The 23,010-nt window shown below is 44.3% G+C and overlaps 2 protein-coding genes across 2 annotated transcripts; both read right to left on the bottom strand.

Annotated features, from left to right (window-relative positions):
* Positions 1-34: 34 nt before the first annotated feature.
* LOC136491136 (uncharacterized membrane protein At4g09580-like) lies at positions 35-3,444 on the bottom strand. The gene is made up of 5 exons (XM_066487372.1): positions 3,395-3,444; positions 2,610-3,223; positions 1,267-1,537; positions 930-1,100; positions 35-801 (listed from the first exon to the last, which is right to left on the bottom strand). Exons 2-5 carry the CDS (start codon positions 2,768-2,770, stop codon positions 640-642), a joined length of 765 nt encoding a protein of 254 aa, XP_066343469.1. The 5' UTR covers positions 2,771-3,223; positions 3,395-3,444; the 3' UTR covers positions 35-639.
* A 10,620-nt stretch (positions 3,445-14,064) lies between these two features.
* Positions 14,065-21,249, bottom strand: LOC136493331 (protein TORMOZ EMBRYO DEFECTIVE-like). Its single transcript, XM_066489404.1, has 14 exons — positions 20,784-21,249; positions 19,050-19,232; positions 18,740-18,889; positions 17,944-18,149; positions 17,572-17,857; positions 17,355-17,489; positions 17,115-17,233; positions 16,872-17,028; positions 16,277-16,523; positions 15,932-16,008; positions 15,722-15,841; positions 15,038-15,168; positions 14,788-14,962; positions 14,065-14,675 (listed from the first exon to the last, which is right to left on the bottom strand). Exons 1-14 carry the CDS (start codon positions 21,117-21,119, stop codon positions 14,340-14,342), a joined length of 2,658 nt encoding a protein of 885 aa, XP_066345501.1. The 5' UTR covers positions 21,120-21,249; the 3' UTR covers positions 14,065-14,339.
* Positions 21,250-23,010: the final 1,761 nt, after the last annotated feature.

The following is a 23,010-nucleotide window of genomic DNA, read 5'->3' as shown; positions in this document are numbered from 1 at the left end:
GTCAATCAGGCACAGAAGGGAAACTAGAAATGGATTGAATGAATCTGGTCAATATATATACAGGGATTGGACTAAATGCCTGTCCTATCCGAACAGCATTACTCGTTTACACGTCAGGCCTTGTTTAGTTGCACCCCAAAATCTAAAAAGTTGCTACAGTACTTGTCACATCGAATATTTACGACCCGTGTATGGAGCATTAAATGTAGACGAAAATAAAAACTAATTGCACAGTTTGGTGGAAAATTGCGAGACGAACGTTTTGAGCCTAATTAGTCCATGTTTGAACACTATTTACCAAATAAAAACGAACGTGCTACAGTAGCCCCAAAATCCAAATTCACCCAACTAAACAAGGCCTCAGAGCAGCTTGTCTAACGGGCATTCTGCTTCCCAGGTTCATTCATTCATTCATAATGTGGTGAATGGCCACCGGATCATGTTCTGATGATGGCAACACAGGTGCCTCTGTAGGCCGGCGGTGGACGGAGTTTAGGCCGAGGTCCTGCCAAGCTGTGTAGCCATGCGAACCATTTTTGTCATCCAGCCACAAGGGCCTGTCGATCCAACTAATGAAGCCACTGCATGCTGGATGTTGATATATACAGGTGAGGTGGACAACTCTCGGTGCTTTGGTGATCATGACGTGCCTACCGCCATTTCTGATGGTTTTTCTTCTGCCTTGTCCTTGCCCAACAATGCTGGTGTGACTGAAACAACACCGATCATGAATAGCAGTGCTATCGACTGGGTGTCGTAAAGGTCACTCAGCGAAGTTAACTCTCCGAGAGCAATTCCAGCCTGAATGCATGACAGTAGAGGGGGGGGGGGGGGGGGGGGGGGAGGAATAGCAGAACTGATATTAGCACAAAAAGGGGACACTAGATGGCAACAGGTAAACAAGCATGATATCTGACAATAGAACTTACCCTGACAGTCACATAAGCAGCTGGGATAAGACCAATGAGAGTTCCCAGTAAGAATGTATGGTAGGGGACATCTACTATGGGTGAAGCTAAGTTGATGAAGGTATTTGGCAATGTTGGGGTCACCCTGAGGAAAAGCATGTAATTCAACAGCTTCTCTCTTCTTTTAGCAACCTGAAATGAAAGACAATTTACCTCTCCTCAGTTATGAGATACATAGACGAGGGACTTAAATCAAATAGCCTGACTCAAGCGTAGAGCAATTCAGAATAAACAATTTAAGCCTGATACAGAGACTTTAGAAACAAAACTACATTTGGTGATTTTGGTCTTTAGATACCTGTCTCTGGAAGAAGCTGAGCTTATCTGGCCACAGTGTGAACACCAGTGGCTTCCCAATCATCTTCGACAGGAAATAGCACGAAGAAGCACCAGCAGTGGCAGCAAAGACCACCAGGGCCAAGCCCCGGAGTTGCCCAAATAGAGCACCAGCAAGCAGAGACATGAATATTGTCCCTGGGATCATGAAGGTCTGCATGAAGATGTACACAGCGCAATAACCTACTAACACCTGTAGGGTGTAATCACTGGTATAGTTCTCAAGATGGCCACTGCAAAGAAACAAACTAGTGGTTAGAAAACAAAGGAAATTTCCATTTCAGTGGTACTAGCAATTACTAAGTACTGTGCACACATCTGAACTTTCATTTCGGCAATATAAAAAAACAAAGGGCATGTCCAATTCGGTAGTATATCAAGAAACCAGAAGGCCATGTTCAAACGGCAAACCATTAGTATGGGAAACAAATAGCTGACGTGTGTAGACAGATCAGATCCTGTGTGATTATCGGCTCAAGGCATATGGAACACGCTTCGACCAAGTCCAAAAGCATATGGCAATTGTGGCTGGCACGAACACGAAAGTGACATGGTAATTATTAGGAAAAATAAAGTGACATGATTAAGTTACCCTTTTAAAAACTTTACCCAGAGAAATGTAGATTTGAATTGGAACACCAGGTTGTAATTCAAGTTGATCGGTTGCCATCAGATCTAAAATCATGGTTCAACTAATAGCACAAACACACTAAGCACTAATCTTCCCAATTTGAAGGGAAACTCATAATGGTCCAGAACACAAACAAATCATCCGTCTGTAATTTCGAATTAACACAAGGGGCAGCAAATTTCACCAGATCCATGCTATACGTCTTTCAGAATTTCCACCAAACGAACGTTGAGATCCATTCCGGATCACGAGATAACCGCCAACTAATTCCTTGCAAAGCTGCCACCACTACCAATCAACTGTTTCATCGCGACAAACGCCAGTGTCATTTGGCATTGAAATCGCAGACAAAGAATGAAACGCTTGTCGTGCACATTATTCATCGATCCACCAACACAGATTTGCCTTATACGTACAGGAAGAAAAAAGAAATGAAATCGATTTGTGTCTTGGAAACTACTCCATTTAGAGCATATAGACAATTTGCGTGCAGAGATCAACTAATAATCATAGGGAGGGAATCTTGGCATCGCATCACAGAAAAAGAAGAAAAAGGCTGAAGCTTTCGTGAACAGAGCTGACAAGGCACCAATTCACCAACCGGAACAAGAGAAACGAAGAGCTTCTTATTGGGGGGGGGGGGGGGGGGGGGGGGGGGGGGGGGGGGGACATACGTGAGGATTTGGAGTTCCTCGAGATTACGTGGCAGCTTGAGGAAACTATAGTCGGAGTCCGGCATGGAAAGGTAGACCCCGACGAGCCCAGCGGCGAAGGCGGCGGCGACCCCGGCGCCGAGCGCGGCCTCCCACACCGGGAACCTCTCGTCCCGCCCCATCCCTCCTCTCCTCCGCCTCCTCTTTTTCCCCTCTCAAAAACCGGGGGAACCGGGTGAGGAGGACAGAGAGACAAGAGACGGAATTCGAGAGGAGGAGGAAGAGGAAGAAGAAAGAAGAGAGCTTTCCCTGGCTCCCTCTCTCTCTCTCTCTCTCTCTCCTACCTTCCACTTCCCTTGCCCTTTCTCCTCCTGCTTTTCTTGGCCGAGTTTAATACGGGAGGGAGGGCGGGAGCTGGAATAGAATATTCTCCTGTTTATTTAGCTGATTGCCTTTGCCTGAACAATTTTCTGCCCGTATTCGTGTTTCTTGCTTGGCTTGGCGTTGGTGTCAAGATAAACATGCTTTTTGGCCAGGTTTTGTTCGGTCTGTGGCGTTTTGGCAACTTTCAGTTCTCGGCCCATTTGATATGGTTGCTTGCTCCTGTTTATCTTGCTTGCTTGTTTTTAGCAAAACTGCAGCCAGTTCATAAAAAATAAACTTCATTTAAAAAAAAAGACTCGTGTGCGTGGGTTTGCTTAGGGACGGCGTCGTTTTGTTTCGGTGTAGACAACCAGACATGGTTGAAATGTTGCTGATGTGACAGCGCCTAGTTGGAAACAACAAGCACGTCGGTTTTATCTCACCTTTTAGCCAGCTGAGTTGAATACAAATGGACCGTTGCGTCGCTTGGACGTAGCCTCCGCCCTCCGCCCATTTTCGAAATATATAGCCTTTTTTTGAGAAATCGAAATATATAGCTGTGCTCCCGTTTAAAAATGCTCTTTTGCTTGTCACGTTGGTTTGGGGGGCTTTGCCGCTTTGGCTTCCGATATTTTCCATCCATCGGTGTCGTCCGTTGGGACCAGCCCTGCCTGCTGTGACTGTGATTGCCGCTTGGGCACACCACGACGTGGCTCCTCGTGCTCCTGTTTCGTCGACAGCAGCAGCGCGCGCTGCACCACGTGATGTTTTTTTACTTAAATAAATAAATATAAACCGCAGCCTGTGCCGACCGCCTGTGACAACTCGCAGCCACAGCTACAAATTGAACCGCCAGGTTTTGAGGATACCTTGCAAATTCCCGGCGATGATGGAATTAAATGGATGGATTTGTTTGGGGGAAATGATGAGCAGATTGACCACATCACATGGGCTGGCTGGAGCAGCACGTATGAGATACTCCCTCCGTCCGTAGGTCCACCGTTTGACCCGCCATGTGTTGGTTCGTTTACAGGTACCCTGACTGTAGGCATGCAGTGCAGTACCCACCACCACCTCCCCACTAACCGCTAACTGCCACTGCCGTGTTCAGTCGAGAGAAAACAACGAACTCCCCCCATTTGTGCATGTGCCGCACGATCGTTGTAGATCGGAGGAGCTCAGCCAGAGCAGGACTGTGCTCCCGTTTGGTGTCGAACGCTTACAGATTTCAGACAACTTGACGATCGAAACCATAGAAACAACAAATTAAACATGCAAAATAGACAGATTGCAGATCTCAATCTCATGTGGATACATGTGTTTGTCACTACTACTACCTAGGAATTCCAACTTGACGAAAACCAAAGGTGGCTGCAAATTCTTCTGCAACGGCAACGGATCTCTCGCCAATTCGCCATGCCTGGCAGATCTAGCGCTTGTGCAGAGTCAGCAGTGACTCGGAACGCGATCACGAGAGACAGACGGAGGGAGGGCGCACTGGATTTGGACCTGCCTGTACTGCACGCACCTGCTGGAGAAGCAACGCACGCAGCTATGGAGGTGGGAGTAGGACTGACGAAAAAGGCTCATCGCCGTCCATCACAGCCGTCCATCACACCGTCACAAATTTTCAACACGGTAGGCGCACGCCGCAGCGGTGGAAACTAACCCGCAGTTATTACTGTTTGTTGGAGATCTGATCCGCAAGGAACAAAATTTTACAGGTAATTAAGTAGTAGAACATGAAGGAGAGTGATTACTCAACGCTCCACCACTGCCGTGGCGCGCACATGGTTCCCGTCAGATTCACCACGGTCAAACTAATCCCACGCGCCTTTTCCTACAGATCGAGCTCTTTGATTAGCCTACCGATGAGATGACCATGCAACGGACGAGCTTAACTTAACCATCGGGGATGCTGTCCAAGCAAAGCTGCCACCACACCTGTTTTTAACTGCGGTGGCTGCCGGCCTTTCCGCGCGTCTCACATGCAGGAAACGTGAACCAACGCCGTTGTGTACCAACGACAACAAGGCACGTCCGGTGCCAAAAAAAAAAAAAAAACATACCACTACCAGTATTGCTTTCGGTACACAACACAGCGTGTGTACGTGCTGCTGCACAGCACAGTGAAATCGACACCAAAGATGTCTGTTTCATCTAGAACAGAGCACTGTTTGTTCGTTCATTCATCTGTAAACGAGGATGGCCGCCCGTGCTTGTCACGCCGCTGGCGGGGTGGCGACTGGCGACAGGATATCGTCCCGTTCGTTTAGGTTTGTTTATCTTGTTTTCAGTCAATGAATAGTATTTTTTCTCACACCAAATCAACCAACAGTACTTTTAGTCATGGTTTATAAGCTAAACACGACAAAGCGAACAGGCTGCAGGTCGCCACCTGCCGTTGGACAGAGATCGAGAGCGAATTTTGTAGGGCGTGCCAGTGCCCAGTGGCTTCCCTGATCGTGATCTCCGAATTTTTTATATTTTAGCCTTTTAAAAAAAATCATAAATATATCTCTGGAGGTAAGATTTTAAAATCTGGACCCTTAGCTCGACGTCATCGTTGCTGGCGCCGAGATTACACGTGGCGCCGAGATCTTGAGCTCGAAGCAGATGTGGCGGTGACATGACAGGTTGCTCGGTGCCAGTAACCTTGGCGCCGAGCTCGGTGCCATAGATCCTGGCACCGAGCTTGTCGCCATGATCTATGACGCCGATGTGGTGTTTTAACTCTGGTCCCAACCTTCCTGCCCGAGCCTTCTTCATCTTATTTCTCCTCCCTCTCGGATTTTTTTCTCTTTCCACTTCGTCCTACCTCACGAATCGGCATATAAGACTTTAGAAACTTTGATTTGATCCGTAGATCTTCGAGAACAAGGTATCCTTGCTCTCCTCCTAATTTTTTCGCATCGATTCGGTATATATTATGGTTTTATGCAATTTTTAATATTTGTATTATACCTAGGTAACCGCAGCGTATGTTATTATGTTATTGGTTCATTGTTGTGCATAACATTGGAAACCCTAAGTTTAGGGTTTAATGTTAATTGCTTTCGGTTCTTAGAACGAAATTAGTTGTATTGTAGCTATGGTTCTCATTGACATTAATTTGTGATGTTTTGATTTTTGTTTGTTAAATTATATCTATTTTGTTAGATGCAAGAAATGTATTGGGAGGAGTTTTGGCGAAAACGGGGTCGTCCTCGAGAATTATACCCCGACGCGTCTAGCAAAAATGCCCCCGTCTCTCCTAACCTCCCTGTCCCTAACTGTGACTGTGGTTTCCCGGCCCATGTGTTCCAATCGAAACATCCGAATACAGCGGCGCGCTACTTCTACACATGCAGTCGTTTTAATGTAAGAAATTATTTCTACTATTTTTTTTTCTTTATTTGTGTAAGTATGCTACTAATATTTTATTGGAATCTTGTTGTGTATGACCATGAGAGGTGCTTTTTCTTTTAGTGGATCGACGGTGCAGACAAGTTTAACCCTAGAAACCTCCTTTTCGATGATTGGTTTAGAGGGAGACATCCACGTGAGTACTTCAAGCGGTGGGTTCCACCCCCCTAACCCTCCGCTAATGACGGCTAAGGAGAAGCACCTAGCCGCAGTTAGACGACTCGAGGAACCTCATCTGTGCGAATGCGAAGATCGGGCTGTGATAAACCCTGAGAATACGTTGGAGTTTGTGTGTCCGAACAAACACGAAGTAAGTGAAAAGTGTATCTGTTTAAATATTTAGCTCTATGTGTGCGTGTACTAATGTCTCCTCTTCTAGGTGTATGGATTTACGAAGTGTCGTTTCAAGGAGTGGCTCTATGGTCCTAAGAATCAATGGCCGAAGCCACCAAAGACAAAGAAAAAGAAGAAAGAAATGTTAATTTACAAAGCACCTCCAGTTAAGTGCGAATGTGGTGTTAAATTCAACTACGGTCTAGTCCCTTCGAAGCTTGGAATATGCCATTATTGTGGCCATATGATTGACTATGATGAGGTTGGTTATTTTTGTGGTAAACATGATATCGTAATTTGTTTCTTTTGCTAAGACATATATAATATAATTTTTTGTTTGAACAGAGCACTAGAAAATGCAGGTGGAAATGTTATGATGGTCAAGCTAAGTTTTTGGATGAACTGAAGGGGAGGCAAGTAATTGCACGGAAGAGGGGATATGGACCTGACTACGTCAACCTATTCGTTAAACATCACAAAGACAAAATGCATGAGTTTACCAGACAGCGCGGTATTCGTAACCCAATCGATGTTGAGCTTGACAAATGAGAATTGGAGAGACGAAGGGTGTTAGAGGAGAAGAGGGCAAGCAAGGAGGCAAGGGAGGAGACAAGAGTATAGATGTAGGTCTTGAACGAGCATGTTGTTGTATTATGTGCTAGTGAGTGCTTGAAAGGCTTTTTTCGTTGCCTGATTTTAAATGTAATATAATCGCGTTGCTAACTGATTGCATTTTATACATGAATGGATTAGATGCAGCGAGGACCATGACGGAGAGGTGGCATGTGCAAGGTATGAAGAAAAGAAGTTAGATGAGCACAGAACGCGAGCTGATCGCACCGTTTAATCACCGGTTGTGTTATCTGATGAGGGAGACGAGGATAAGGACGACACTGCTAGATTGGGCGAGCTCATCGCTCTAGCAGAGGTGGGCTTGCAGACGGAGGAGGCTGAGGACGACACTGGTGGACTGAACGAGTTCATCGCTCTAGCAGAGACGGGCTTGTAGGTGGAGGAGGCTGAGGACGACACTGGCAGACTGAGCGAGCTTATCACTCTAGCAGAGACGGACTTACAGGTGGAGGAGGATGACGACACGTTCTTCACTCAGGCCGTAGAGACCGCAGATGAAGCGGAGGCCGCTTACTATAGGCGACACGCAGGTCAGAGCAATGCAGGTAAGCCTAGCCACAGCAACAAGATTGTGGTAGAGGACTGGTACTCGGATGATGAGTTGCTTACGCAGTATGTTTCGGACTGAGGATTTGAAAGTGTATTTGTTCCCTATGTCTACTATCGGCACGTACTTCCAGTATTATATTAGCTGTTTAATGTGGCATAGTATTGGACTTTTTATTATGTGGTTGTTTTCATTATTTGTGGTCATAATATTCAGCTTAATATTACGGACGTAGTGAAATTTGATCACGTGCTGCAAACAAAACCTAACGAAGTAGGACATTATATAATTTAACACACAAAACATATAAAATGGCATGTGAGAGCTGTACCGAACTAGGGTACAGAGTTTTTTCGACTAAACCTAACATGCCTTAGGTAATTAAACCAAATAACAAACACATAGATGTGGCATGTGAATAAAATAAAGTTATCCTGGTAGTTTGGCCACGTAATAAATTGTGTTGCACCTTCTCCACAGTAGCCTCCCATTGTTGGTGGTGGTGGTGGGGTGACAGGGAGGCCCCTTGTTCTTGTGGTTAGGGCAGGTGCAATATGGATCATTGTAGAGTGCCTCCTGTGAATCGGTACCATTGTTGTTATCGTCCTGTTCGTCGTCCTTATAACCGCTGCTAACTTTCTTTTCTAGATCAAAGATACGGTCCTGCAGGTAGTAGATATACTCCGCATACGGATAAATAGGTCGAGGATCGACCCATAGTTTTCTTCGGCCAAGGAAGACTACAATAAGTATGTCATGTAAGTTGTATAGAAGAGGAACATATTGAAAAAATAAATAGTAATAGCAATTACTCATACTCGCGGGCATTTGAAGAAACGATGACCTCTATCTATTCCCTCGGTGAACATCTACACTAGGCAGTCCTCACCATGTATGCATTTTGGCCACTCTTCTTTCCGTTCATCGTATCTCTCAGTGGTGCCTCTTCGGTGAAATCATTTTTGCTCTCAACTAGGAACCACTCATAAAGAGCGTCCTCAAAGAAATCGGGACCAAGAGAACCCTCCTACACAATGGTAGTTTCCTTCCCCTTTCCTCTCCCTCTGGACGATCCTTCAGACATTGGTACTACAATGAAAGAAAATACTGAGGAGTACTCTTCTTCCTTGTGTGTGTGAATGAGAGAGAGTGAGGGGTTATTTATAGGTTGAGAGGAGGAATAGAGGCCTTTTAATATGCCATGTCAGCGATCCATGTGCCTCTTCATCTCAGCCCTTTGATCAAACAGTCATAAGATGGATGGTGGAGATAAAGTAGAGTTGTGCTTCGTTACATGCCATTACTATGTAAGTGAAGTGATAAATCACTGTTGTCATCGTACTCCTCGTCCTTGTAACTGAAAAGTCTATTTTTATTGTCTGAAAAGCCTATATTCGTTCACTGTTACTCGAAAAGCCTAGATTCATCTACAAAGCGTCTGTATGATACGATTGGACTATACACGTTCTAATAAATTTATATTTAATCTGTGTACTATATTTGTACCTTTTTAGCAGTGTAGTATGATTAATGATTCACGAAAAAAATTCGCAAGAGTTTCCCTTGTTTTAAGAGTATCCACAGTGACAAAGAGCACAATGCACCACAACGAACATCACAATCAACATAACATGTCCTGCATAATTCAAATAGTCCATAATATCCATACAGTCTCAAATAGTTACAGAAAAGTAAATACAAAATGTATAATAGTACATACTAACATCTACCATAATCCTCATTGTCTCCTAGTCTTACTCTTACCCTTGTGACCGAGAGCGCTCGTATCTAGAGTGTAAGGGTCAGGTGGACGACGTCGCATAGTGTCTGGAGGCTGTGTAGGCTGAGTCGAGGAAGCGTCATGGAGCTGAGAGGGGCCAAGCTTCTCGTGACTCTCCAAAGAGCATGAAACATACGCAATATGTAACACTTGAATGCAACATACGTCTGAAATAGATAAAATATCTGAAAAATACACTTGCAACATATATGTGAAAACATATGTAATATCCAGATAGAACACTTGTAATTTGTAACATGAAAACACTTGCTACAACAGAAGACTAAAATAGATAAATCATTTGAAACATACTATTACAACATATTTGTGAAACATATGCAACATCAAAATCAAAACGCTTGCAACATACGTTTGGAACAGATAAAAAATTTAGAACAAATTATTGCAACATGTCTTTGAAACACCTGCAATATATGCAACATCCCCCAATCTAGTTTTGCAACATTCATATGAAATAACTATAACATACCTCTAAAACGTCTGAAACACTTAAAATATATATTTGCAACACGAGGAAGGCAGAGGGCCTGTGCTAGTCAATTCCGACCATCGAGGTGGGAGCCGATGGCGAGTGGCGGGGCTCGAGTACCATTAGCATCTAGCATCAGTGGCGCGCACGAGCATTGCTCCCACCAGCACCGGCTTGGGTTGGCTGGGCGAGTGGCGCGCGACAGGCCGAGCGAGCACCACTAGCACTAGCAGGCGTGACGGAAGGGAGCGGGCGACGCACGTGACGGGGATGTGAGCGAGCAGCAGATGGGCGTGCGATAGCAACGAGGGGAGTGCGCGTCCGCGTCCAAAACGAGGCAGCCGCAAGGCACTGGACAGGTGAGCAGGAAACGAAAGAGATAAGGATGGGTAAACTTTTTCCTAAAAAACTCACGGATGGAGCGAGCAGCAACATAAAAACACAGACAATGAGCGATGAGAGTGTCCGACAATTTGCTACGTCCGCTCTAAGACGCTTAGCATTCATTTGACATGCATGCATCTCACGGAGAGAGTAGTACACAACATGCTTTGGCCGTGGTACGCGAGCAAAGCGGGTTGGGTCTGAAATAATTTTTTGATAGGTTATTTTTAAAATATTGATTGAAATAGGTTAATTAAAATAAAAATTCGCCTACCCGCCCAACCACGACAGCCTCGGAACCGTCCGTCTTATTCATTTAGCTTATAAACCGTATATTTTCAATCAATAAATAATATTTTTTTCACGTCAAATGAACCGAGAGGACTTTTAGTCATCAGAAGCGAGGAGGCCAGTCGTCTCCCGACCCTCCGGCCACAACCAGCGCCTTAACCACCGCGGAGCCCACTCTCTGTCTCTCTGTTCCCTGCAACGACAGAACGCCTCCAATCTCCATCCCGCGTCCCCGTCCCGTCTCCCGTGTAGTTGAATCAAAGCTAGGTTGGAAATTTTCTCCAATCGAATCTGATCTTATTCACATTTTTGTACGATTCTTCTTTTATTGGTTACTAAGTTTATTTTGTCCTAAAGTTTTGATTTTTGATATCCGCTGCGGATTATAAAAGCAAAAAAGTGGCATCCGGCTCCTGAAGGCTACATGGATAATAACGATTCTAAGAACAAGACTAGAGTCAAGGCTCCGCGGCTTCAGCATCTGCCTCCTGTAAGTCCTATCGAATCTCCTCTCCTTTCTGGACATTGATTTTGGTCGAGACTGAGTTATACGCTATGCTCCACAGGATATCCTAAGTGATGTATTGTCACGGCTGGAGTTCAAAGAAGCTGCTCGAATGAGCATACTGTCTCGTAAGTGGCGACGCCTTTGGAGATGCTACGAGAACCTGGTGTTCACTAGGGAGACGATGTTCAGCAGCGGCAGCAATGCAGTAAGGAACCGACAAAGGTTCATCAGCAATGTTAACAGTGTCTTGCGTCAGCTAAGGTCTACCATTCTGAAAAAGTTTGTGGTTAGATTCAAGCTCCGCAAACGACAGACCCGCCATGTTGATAGATGGGTTAGCTTCGCTGCAAAGTCGAAAGCGAGGTACCTTATCTTTGATTTCTCTCGGGGGTCCTGGGGCGATGACCATGACAGCAGGTATATCTTTCCGCTGCATAATTTCAGTGGTTCCAGTGGCTCTTCTGTTAGATCATTGTGCCTCATGTTTCTCTGCTTGAATCCACCACCTGATTTCTGTGGCTTCACAAATCTCAAGAAGCTCAAGCTCGACGGAGTGTCGGTCCCTGGACATCTCCAGTGCCCGTTGCCAGAGTGTGCCGTTCTTGAGTGGCCAAGCATCGTGCGTTGTACCCTGCACGGCCTGCAAACGTCGCAGCCATTGTATCGGTTGCGCTACTTGCGCGTGCAACATTGCGAAGGGATGCGAAAGGTTGAGATCCAAGCTCCAAACTTTGATGTATTCAAGTTTCACGACAGTCCGATGGCAATTGTGCTCAATGGATGCTTGGCCCTAGCAGAGGCAACTGTTGCGCTGCTAGCATCGTCTGATTGTTTTAACTATGCCTTCACAGAGCTTCCAAGTGGTATTCCTCATGCGCGGAAACTCAACATGGAACTTATCATGTGCGGAAACACCAAGGTTTGCTCAATGCTAATGGAGATTTAATACGTTATCACGTGCTTTAATTATAGATTCTCTAAATGACTGCCCTCATGTGTCAGATGCAAGAATTTACAAAATGCCCTATCGTGTTCTTCAACCTCAGGCATCTTGTCTTGACCATGGAGATGTTTAGACATCATGATGAGCACACTGGTGGTATTTGCCCGGTTCGCTTGGCTGATAAGCCATGGCTGAAATTAGTGTTGACTGATTTGTTGTGAGAGAGAAATACTGTTTGTTGACTGAAAAAATACGGCTTATAAGCCAAGCGAACCGGACGATTATTCGTCTTGCTTACCTTTTGGAGTTGGCTCCAGTTTTGGAAGAACTGGAACTGCATGTAAAGTTATCTCTTCAGCAATATTCTATTCATGGTTGCATTGAAGTTTTTGTTATATATACCATCATAATGTTTGTGTATCATTCATGTGTTATGGCGGCTTAGCTGTTGCGTAACCTTTTTTTTTTCCATTTTATGCAACTGAATACTTCAAATTTGTGAAAGTTTAGCTTGCACTTCTATACTGCTATTGTGAAAAATGTCCTCCATGGACAGCTTGCTGAACATAAATTTAGCCATCTAGGTGGTTTCAAAGGCGTTTTTTTGTTTAAAAAAAATCATAACTAATTCATTTTAAATCAAAATATATGAAACTAATACCAAAATATTTCTAAAAATATAATCTATCAGTTGCTTTTTTTTGTTTTCAGAAAATACACCACCTTTTAAAAAAGTGGTATTGATAGGTAGATGGTAAAAAAAAAATGGGTTTAGAGTTGTATGGCTGAAATAGACTTTCCCTAACTTTTTTATGATGTGGTTAGATGAGAAATAATTCTGCTAATTGTAATCTACATATAATTACTAGTCCATATGAAACTAATACCAAAATATTTCTAAAAATATAATCTATCAGTTGCCAGTTTTTATTGTTTTCAGAAATTACAAAACCGCCTTTTAAATAAACCAGCTAGATGGTCAAATTTGTTTGGTATTTATAGTTAGATGGGAAAAAAAAGGTTCAGAGTTGTATGGCTGAAATAGACTTCTAACTTTTTATGATGCGGCTTACTCTTAGATGGGAAATAATTCTGCTAATTGTCATCTATGAATAATTACTAGTCCATATGAAAACTTTTTGGAATTATTTGTTTGCAGCTGGAGTGGCATGGCACGGGGCAATTTATCCTGTGGGACTCGAGGACATACTGCCCCAGAGGCCACGCAATCATCTGAAGGTGCTTCGGATGACTGGAGTGTACAGCTACAAGAGTCTGTTTGATCTTGTACTTTATATTGCTCGCAATGCCACTGCACTCCAGCGCATGGTCATTGATCCAATGGCGAAAAAAAAATTATGCTCTCACCCGTGATGAGGAAGCACAATTTGCGATCGGTTGGGGCCGGAAGATGGCGAAACAACACCTCCAGGGAAAGGGGTTTGATGGCATCCTTACCATCTTGTAACGAGGCAATATAGTACTAAAAACAACAAATAATTGGAGAACCTATATTGTCTAATAATTTGTTAAGATAAAAGGGAGACGTGTTCTTGTGCTTACTGCCATTTATTTCGAATTTATTTGTTGTGCTTATTTCTCCAAATAAATATATGTTCTCAAAATATATTTCACGGAGAATTTAAAAAAACTAATTTATGTGGTAGAGATGTGTATTTTCTAGAATCTTGGTAACCAAAGCGAGCCTCTTTGTTAGGCGGTATGCATTAACCAAGTTTTTGGCAGGCATTTGGTTTGCTACCTAAACTTGCAACATCTCACATTTGGCTTGCCAAATCTATGTAAAATATTTTTGTCCAACTTTTAGTAACTTTTGCTTACCAAAACCTTTGGCATGGCAAATTTTGATAGCAAACCATACACTCCAATAAGTTGAGAAGGAAATTTGGAACAGAGAGGAGATGCCTTAAAGGCACTGTGGTCTTCTAATAAACGCAGCAAAAAAACAGCATTTACATCAGATGTGATTCTCTGTCATTGGGCGGCGTCAGTTGCAACAGCAGCTACAAAATTGGCAGCACGCATAACCAAAACCAGATTCTCAGCTAGACATTCAGGCTTCAGCAGAGACATCATTGCTGTGTCCACTCGAGGCAACCTTCACCTTCTTCTCCTTGCCCTTTTTACTTGATTTCCTGGATTTTCTCTTCTTGCTTGACTTCTCTGGTACAGGTGAAGCAGGCCGAGGCTCTGCAAGTTCACTGTTCTCCACAGATGAACCATTCATTTCATCTTTGATTGTAACCGCATCTACATCTGGATCTACCACGGACATTCGCATCAGTGTATAGTCCAACAGAAATGTGCTTCGGACTAGTCTATCGACTCTGCTGAAATGCCTCTGCGAATACGGAATAAGGCCCTCAAGGAGCTCACTGATGCCCTTGATCTGCAGAGATAAAAGCACAAATCATCTCATGAGAAGAAGCAAAAGTTTGTAAGACCATGAACACATTCTTAATAAATGTTAAAACGCCTTACGAAGAGGGAAAATTTATTACCTCCAGGATATCAGTGGGAGAGAAACTCCTCAATACCTGAAAAAGAACAAACTGTGCAACATGACAGAACTTGGGCTTCGTATTCCATGCACGGACATACTCAAGAAGCACGCGGAGGCCATCCTTTGGAAGACCAAGAAGAGCCTTTTCTATTGGATCCTCTGCATCAGCTCTCCTGCAAACCCAATGATGTATAACATCATGTTAATAATTTAAAGCGGCTGATTTCATTTGAATCAAGAAATAGTACCTGGCAAGCTGTGAGAATAAATCTAGAAGCCTGTGTGGTCTTCTAAGCTCAAATGCAAGTTGTATTGCCTTTGCATAGTCAGAATCTGACACAGCATTTTCCAATTCCTGGCCTCTTAAAACCTCTTCCTCCTGCAGCAAATGACGAATTTGAGTGAGTGTTGCAGATGCCTGACATAGTGACATATGCCTGTATAGATCCCTAAACCCAACAAACAGAGGCAAAGATGAATATATCAAGAATATGGTAAACTCACAGATATATCATATGCCAATGATATACAAGCCCACATCTTTACACAAGGTCTAACGTCAGGTATTTCACAGTTTTTCTTCCAGCAATATATATTACATAAAAGCAAGCACATCTTGTTTGCAATTACTACCTGTCCTGAAAAGAATGCAACTATGGTATGCGCGCCAGTTAAAGTGCTTCACAAGTTCACATTTGACCAAGTTTCTAGTAAATAGTATTCGCATTTAAGGCTTCAAATCAATTTATTATGAAAATACATTTCGTAATTAATCTAATGATATTTATTTGATATTATAAATATTTATACTTTTTTATCTATAATTGGTCAAACTTGGTATACTAAAACATGACACTTTTCCAGAATTGCATCCTTTTGGGGACGGAGGGAGTATATATTATGCTGAAAGTGTAACAGAAGGATTCACTTGCCTTCTTGCGGAAATCTTCCTGCTTATCTTCCATGGTGCAATCATGCCACAGGTTGAGGACAGAATCAGTTCCACCAGTAGCAACCATTTCAGTTTTCATGCCAACAGCCAATGCCCAGACCTGTACAAAAAATAATAGTGAGTTTTGAGTCCCCTCCAGCAATGAGACAGAAAAAAAACTCTACCCTGATGCATGGCAATGATATCATACCTTCCCATCATGCTTATCATAAGTAGCAATGCATTCATTTGTCTTGATTGTCCATAACTTCACTAGACCATCACTTCCTGAATTAAGGAACATCAGAAGAACAGAGTCAACAAGACTCCCTAAAGGCTAAAGATAATAACTTAGATAAAGGGCGTACCCAGTGCAGAGAGCTCCCGCTCTGTGCAGGGTCTGGGGAAGGGTGTCAGTGGCAAGCCTTACCCTCGCCTGTGCAATGCGAGGAGACCGCGACTCGAACCCGGGACCTTCCGGTCACAGGCTTACTCTACCGCTTGCACCAGGCCTTCTAAAGATAATAACTTAGATGAACATCTTATTTTCTATTACCGCAAGAAACAACTTGAGTTCCACGTGAAAGGAAAAAAGCTCGCAGAACACTTGATGTATGACCCTCAAATGTCTTCAAGCATGAGCCATCAGCAACGGACCATATTTTGATTGTTCTATCACCAGAGGATGTCATGACACATTGTTCAACAGGAGAAAACTCAACTGACCAGATTCCTCTTTTGTGTCCCTTAAGGACAATAGAGGACACTAGATTAGGGAGTTTCCATATGCAAGCAGTTCGGTCCTACAAAATAAAGGTGATAATATATAATGAAAACCACATGATGTAAGCTAGATAAAAGGATGTGTCACATCAAAAAGAACTACACCCTCCTTTCCAAATTGTAGGTCATTTTAGCTCCGTCCTAAGCCAAATTTATAAATTCTGACCAAGTTTTTAGAAAAAACTATGTTAGCATATATAATACCAAAAAAGTATCAAGATATATTTTATGGTGGATTTGATGAAACTATTTTAATGTTGTAGATATAGTGATTTTTTCAATAAACATGCTCAAAGTTAGAGAAGTTTGATTTAGGACAAAACCAAGTGACCTATAATTTGGAATGGAGTATCATGCTACCATCTTACCTCAGAACCACTGCAAACAAGGCCATCATTAGGTGAAACTGCCAGAGAATTAATATCTTTATCATGTGCAGCTACAACAGCCTTAGCTTTAAGAGGGGCTTCATCTTCAGCATCACTAAGTGTATCGTCCCAGGTCCATACCTTGATGGTTCGATCGCTAACAAAAAGATAGTCTGATTTCAGAATAACAATTTTGGTGTCACTTCAGGCAAACAAAGATTACATACAAACTGAAGAGCAAACCTGCTGCCACTAACAAAAAAGTTCTTTGTTTTCTTTGAGAAGGCAACAGAACCAACAGCTCCCAGATGGCCTTTGCCAATGCCAATACAGCTTTTTCTTTCAGCATCCCATAACCTCACCTGTGTACAAAAGGTCACACTCAAAAATAGGAAAAGCAGCACAAGAATGCACAAAAGAAACCACAAACAAAAACGTTAGGGTAAGTCAACATAGTTTTCAGTTCCAGACATCACAACTTACAGTATTATCCTTGCTCCCAGTTACAACAAGTGTCTTCCCGGAAGAAGAGACACAGGTGTCAATGCAAACAACTATTTCGGTGTGGCCAGCAAGTACATAAGAACATGACATCGACGCAACATCATAAACACGGACCTGAATATGGAGGTAACAGTTGATAAGTTTCGAGTACATTAGCCAACAAGAACTGTGCAGACATCATTTATGAATAGCTCACCTGCTCCAAGTTGGTAGCTACAGCAAGATATTGTTCCTCCTCCCCAACAAACTTCAAGTCAAGAATCTCATCATTATAACCTATTAGTCGTCTATATAGGGACAGTTCAAAGGTCCCATCATCAGTTCTTTTGGGACAATAGAATAAAAACTGCTGATCAGCAGTAACACATAGTAATCCTTGATCATTTGGCAACATAACAGCAGATGTAAAGCCCCTCCTGGTTTCCTCGTTCTCTGAGTTAACAGTTACATCAGATGTTTGCTGCTCGAACACGCAAAGAGAACTGTAGAAGACCAGAAAAGCCATTGATTGCATGTACTACAGAAATATGCAAAGAACCAAAGAGGATGTAAATGCAAACTAATGTACCTCTCCAAGCACCAGATGCGCACGACCCCACGTTCACCAACTGTAAGAAAATAACCGGACGCTTTCTCCCTTATATTTGCCAGTTCTATGCCCAAACAAGCCAAGAGCTCACTTCCTGATCCAATGAAGAAAACAGCTTCTATCATTTCATATGTCGGTATTGTCTTCTTTGAGCTGTACTTACGAATATCCCATGCAGTAACAATCTGCAGATGTTCCATACATTCAGAATAACACACAGAAAATGCACACCACAGTAAATGCTTACGTTAGAAATATCAAAATTCAAGCAAAAAGGGTACTCTATGACCACCACTTTTTGAGCACAAAGGTCAACACACAAAATGGGAGGAAAAGCTTCAACTTCTGACACTTCCAGCAAGTTTTGACTGTTTTGAGCCCCTCAACTTACTCTATATAGTTCTGAAGAGCCCATGGAGCCCTAAGAATATACTACCTCCGGTCACAAAAACATGTCGTTTAAGACAAAATTTGGTCAAACCTAAAAACCTACAGACATCAATAACTATTACATTATTCAGTTTGGAAACATGTGTAGATTTGTAATCAAATGCCTGCAAAATCTCTTAAATTTGAAGGATTTTAAGAAAAAAATTGCTGGTCAAAGATAGACATCAAAGACCAAGCAAAGTCAAATTTGACAAGCATTTTTGGACCGGAGGGATTATTAATATATTCCAGTACAAGGGAAGCATAAATGTTTCACTTTAAAACATATGTAATGATAGCAGAATGAAAGCTCTAGAATGAATAATAGACATGAAACCATTCATACCTTATCCCTCCCAGCACTGAGCAATGTTTGTCCATCATCAGACAATGTCAATGAAGTGACTGCCGAAAAATGCTCTTTAAGCACAGCAACACATTTTTTGGTTTCAAGATTCCACACTCGCACGGTGCCATCTTCACTTCCTGAAAACAACTGGAGATCCAGCACACATAGGTTATCTTGGGCTCATCAAAAGGAAGTGGAATACACTGCATAAAAATAATGCAGTGATTTGAACTAGCAAGCTCCCAGAGCCATTTTCGGTGATCCAGTTCAATAAAAGCACAATTCCTTATCTTCAAATTGTCCTCACCAGAAGGCGCTTTGGATCTTTGTGGAACATAATAGTCGTCACAACGCCTGTATGGCCTCTAAGGAAATGGGTGCAAAATCCACCATCGACATCCCATACACAGACCTTCTTGTCTGCTCCGGCAGTTGCAAGCAAACCACCAGAAGCATGGCATGCCATGGCCATGATAGGACCATCATGTCCCTGTACGGCATAAGTTAAATACATTAGTTTACCTCACATGGCAGTATACTAGCATAGTATTATTAACATAATGGCATGAGCAAGTTTTAATTGTAAAAGATGTTAGCCTGTAGTGGTAAATCAGCCATACAGTCTCTAAGTTAACTAATTAACACAACAATCAGTATGGCAGGATTAAGATCAAACAATGAAAAATTGAAAAGCTGTGCACATGCTCTGTAACAAATTAGTATGTCTGATTGTAACATCACGGTGGTTAGTGGAAATAACAACGGTATCCTCTATCTTTGCAAAATTAAACAGAAAAGATAAGAAGGTAACACTAAGACATTACAATACAGCATCACATTTAATTTACAGAAATGCTAATGGATGACCGAGTGTTTTAGAGTCCGGTGACACACGAATTTCTGGCCATTGGATCTTACGTCGCTCGCATCTCGCCCACCCACCTAGCTGCATCGCTCGCACCGCACCCAGGCCATCGCTCGCACCCGCACAAGCACGCGCCCGCCGCCGCCGTCGCCTCGAAGGAACCCCGCCTGGCCGTTGCTTCCCCGCCGGCCGCTGCTCCCTCCGCCGCCGCCCCAGCCCGGCCGCCTCCCGCAGGCCGGCCGCTGCTCCCTCTACCGCCTCCCCCAGGTCGCGCCCTGCTCCCTCCTCTTCCTCCTCCTCTTCTTCTTCCTCCTCCTCCTAGATCTGTGTCGACCGGAGCCAAAGACGACGGCGGCAGTGGCTAGGGTTCCGGCGAGCCTCTCCCCCAAATTTTGTCCTTGTCCTTTTATAGAAAAAAAATGTTTCTTGTGATTTGTGATTTGTGATTTGTGCCAAGGAGTAACCAGGGGAGAGGCGGGCTGCGCACCGGCGGCGGAGCGCTCGCCGGGCAGCGGGGGCCGGAGCTGGAGTGGCACTGGAGGTAGAAGAGCTGTAGGTGTTGGATCTTCATGTACAGTCGGAAAAAAAATCATGTGTTGGAACTGGATGAAACACCCGAAAGCCAGGTAGACAGACTCTTAATTTAACTTCGCACAAATCACAATTTATGAAAAGCAGTGCATGAGTTCTGGTATTTTAGACGTGTGCGACAAAATGCTTTTTGCAAGGAAACTACTAGAGTCTCATAGATTTATTGCAAAGCTCTTGAAGAGCTTCTAAAACTTCAATCCATTTAACTTCCCACGGTTACTATACAATGACCCCTATCCCTACCAACACACTGTAACCAAAACATCTAACGAATAATGTTACAGGTTGAAGAGCTGAATAGCTTAGAATATGTGCAGTTGCCAGTTCTGACATTCACACAAGGATACAAGCTTCCTAAGCTCGTGGCAACTACATTTGAGCTATCTTTCAAACTGTCAAACCACTACCAGAACTCCGAGATTTTTGTTCTGCCGTGAATAAGCTCCGGATTACTTTATAGCTAGATACAGGGTCATCTAGCAGCATTCACATAAAATTGCTTTCCTGTGGTCGAATTCACTAATCCGTGCACAGCAATGTGGATACCAGGGAGCACCACAAAACACAGGACGGCTCAATACTCACCTTCCAGCTGCGTATGCAAGTTCGGGACGCGAGGTCCCAGACCCTAATAAGCCTGCTGTGCCCCGCGGCGAAGATGAGCCGTGAGTCGGGGGACAGCGCCAGCGCGGTGATGGCCTCTGAGTCGCCGTCGACGGGCTCCCCTATGGCGGAGGCGTCCGCGGCGGACACCATGCGCACCTCCCCACCGCATGCGCACGCGAGGAAGGCCTCAGCCTCGGCGCCGCCCTCGCCGTCGCCGCCGGGGGCGAGCCCGACCGCAAAGGGCCCGCCAGTGTAGAACTGCTGCAGGGAGCGGTTGCAGCGGTAGTTCTTCTTAAGAACATGCGTCGAAGCCATGGTTGGTTATGGCGACCGCGGCAACGGCGGGGGGTCGTCGGAGCTAGGGTTTTGCGGCGGGGGCGGCGGCGCGGGAGGAGATGGAGGGAGAGGAGGGGGGTTTAAGCAAAGTCAAGTGGCCGGACCGACTAGGGAAAGCGAAGGGGCTGTGTCGCCGAAGTGTGGGTCCCGCCGGCAGCGAGACAACTTGGGCTCGACGGAGCCGCGGTGCGTCTCGCCGCCTCCTCTTTGGAGTTTGGACAGAGCCACAGAGGACGACAATCAGGTTCAGGTGGAGGGAATTGGGTTGCTGGGCCGCTCTCTGCTGGATAGGGCAAGCCTCCAACACGTCGTGGGTTGGGCCAGGGGCACATTTCCTTTCCACCAGTTTTGTAAGCCTGTTTTACATCCTTGAAACATTGTCTTAGTCTATTTTTCTCTCCTTATTATACTCTATAAAATCTGATCTCTTATCCTCTCAACTCTAAAATATATAGAATGTATTTAAACATCGACTAGAATGTTTTGGAAACGTTTCAATTTTTTCTAGATATTTGTCTTATTTCCTATAACTAAATGTATTTTTTGGAAATTTGTAGAGATACTTTCACGTTCTATAAATATCTTATCTGTGTTTATCTTGTCCTAATCTATTTCTAGATTATTTTCAAAAAAAAAAGACACTTAGAGGCATTTTTCATGGCTTAAAAACCTTATGAGGTAGGGGCTTACTAGCGCCCGTCTGGAGCAGATGAGCGCGTCCCTCCTCCGCACACACACACCCGCTATGCCCGCCACTCCTTCCCCGTGACCCCCTCTTCTCTCTACGCGGACGGGACCTGAGAGCCCGGACGACGACGAGCATGCCCCGTCCGCAGGACCCCAGCCGCATCGTGCACCCCAATCTGCCGGCTCCCGGCTCGCCGCACCCTTCCCCTAGCGTCGGCCGGGGGCGTGCCCCCATGACTCTATGAACATACCTATAAAACACGAAACACTTGCAACATGCAACACTTAAATGCAACATAAATCTAAAAGCAGATGAAACATATGGAATATACACTTGCAACATATGTGTGAAACATATGCAACATCTAGATAAAACACTTGCAACATGAAAACACCTACTGCAACATAAGAATGAAACATTTTGAACATACTCTTGCAACATATGTGTGAAACATATGCAACATCTAGATCAAAACGCTTGCAACATACGTTTGAAACAGATGAAACACTTTGAACAAACGCTTGCAACATGCTTCTGAAACACTTGCAGCATATGCAACATCCCGATGTACTTTTGCAACATCCGTCTGAAACACTTGTAACATAACTCTGAAACATCTAAAACACTTTGAAACATGTGTTTGCAACATGCTTACAAGCGCTTTCAGCGCAACATCTCCTTGCTGCTTGGCAATGGAGGCTCGTCGGCGCGTGGAGTTCACCGATGTAGAGCTCGTCGGTAGCGCGGAGCTCACTGCTCTAGTGGAGAAGCCTGTGGCAGGTCCCATGGAGAAGGCTGCGGCGGGTCTACGCGCTGGAGAAGCCCGCGGCGGGTGGGAGGCGCGGTGGAAAGGGAGGAAGGCGGGTTGCCGTGCTCTGGCGCGGAGGAGATGACGGCCGGCGGAGCGGAGGCGCGATGGAGAGGGAGGAGCGGTGGAGAGGGAAGCGAGGTGGAGAGCGCCGTCGCCGAGGCAGCACGGTCGCGGCGCTGCGGTGAGTTGAGTTGGTTTTTATTAGAACTGTTGGGAACGAATGGATGAGCAGATAAGATGTTGTTGTTGGGCTGTGTCGTGGCCCACCATCGACACCGTCCGAGTGGATGCACGCTCTATACCCAGCATTATCGTATGAGGTAGCATGAATTTGCCGTGAAAACCGCTTTCTAACCTGAGTAGAACGTAGG

This window comes from Miscanthus floridulus, chromosome 11 (assembly GCF_019320115.1).
Source record: "Miscanthus floridulus cultivar M001 chromosome 11, ASM1932011v1, whole genome shotgun sequence".
NCBI classification, from domain to species: Eukaryota; Viridiplantae; Streptophyta; class Magnoliopsida; order Poales; family Poaceae; genus Miscanthus; species Miscanthus floridulus.
Note: the sequence above shows the minus strand (reverse complement) of the source record. Positions and strands in the feature narration are given on the sequence as shown.

Bases quoted from the DNA above. Each gene is read 5' to 3' on its own strand.
- LOC136493331 (XM_066489404.1), bottom strand. From the start codon at position 21,119: ATGGCTTCGACGCATGTTCTTAAGAAGAACTACCGCTGCAACCGCTCC. The intron at 17,234-17,354 runs GTAAGTTGTGAT...TTTTGTACACAG, and splicing joins CTGGGAGCAAGGATAATACT to GTGAGGTTATGGGATGCTGA. The intron at 15,169-15,721 runs GCAAGTGAATCC...CATTTGCTGCAG, and splicing joins AGGAAGATTTCCGCAAGAAG to GAGGAAGAGGTTTTAAGAGG.
- LOC136491136 (XM_066487372.1), bottom strand. From the start codon at position 2,770: ATGGGGCGGGACGAGAGGTTCCCGGTGTGGGAGGCCGCGCTCGGCGCC. The intron at 1,538-2,609 runs GTATGTCCCCCC...GTTTCTTTGCAG, and splicing joins GAGGAACTCCAAATCCTCAC to TGGCCATCTTGAGAACTATA. The intron at 802-929 runs GTAAGTTCTATT...TCATGCATTCAG, and splicing joins CTGCTTATGTGACTGTCAGG to GCTGGAATTGCTCTCGGAGA.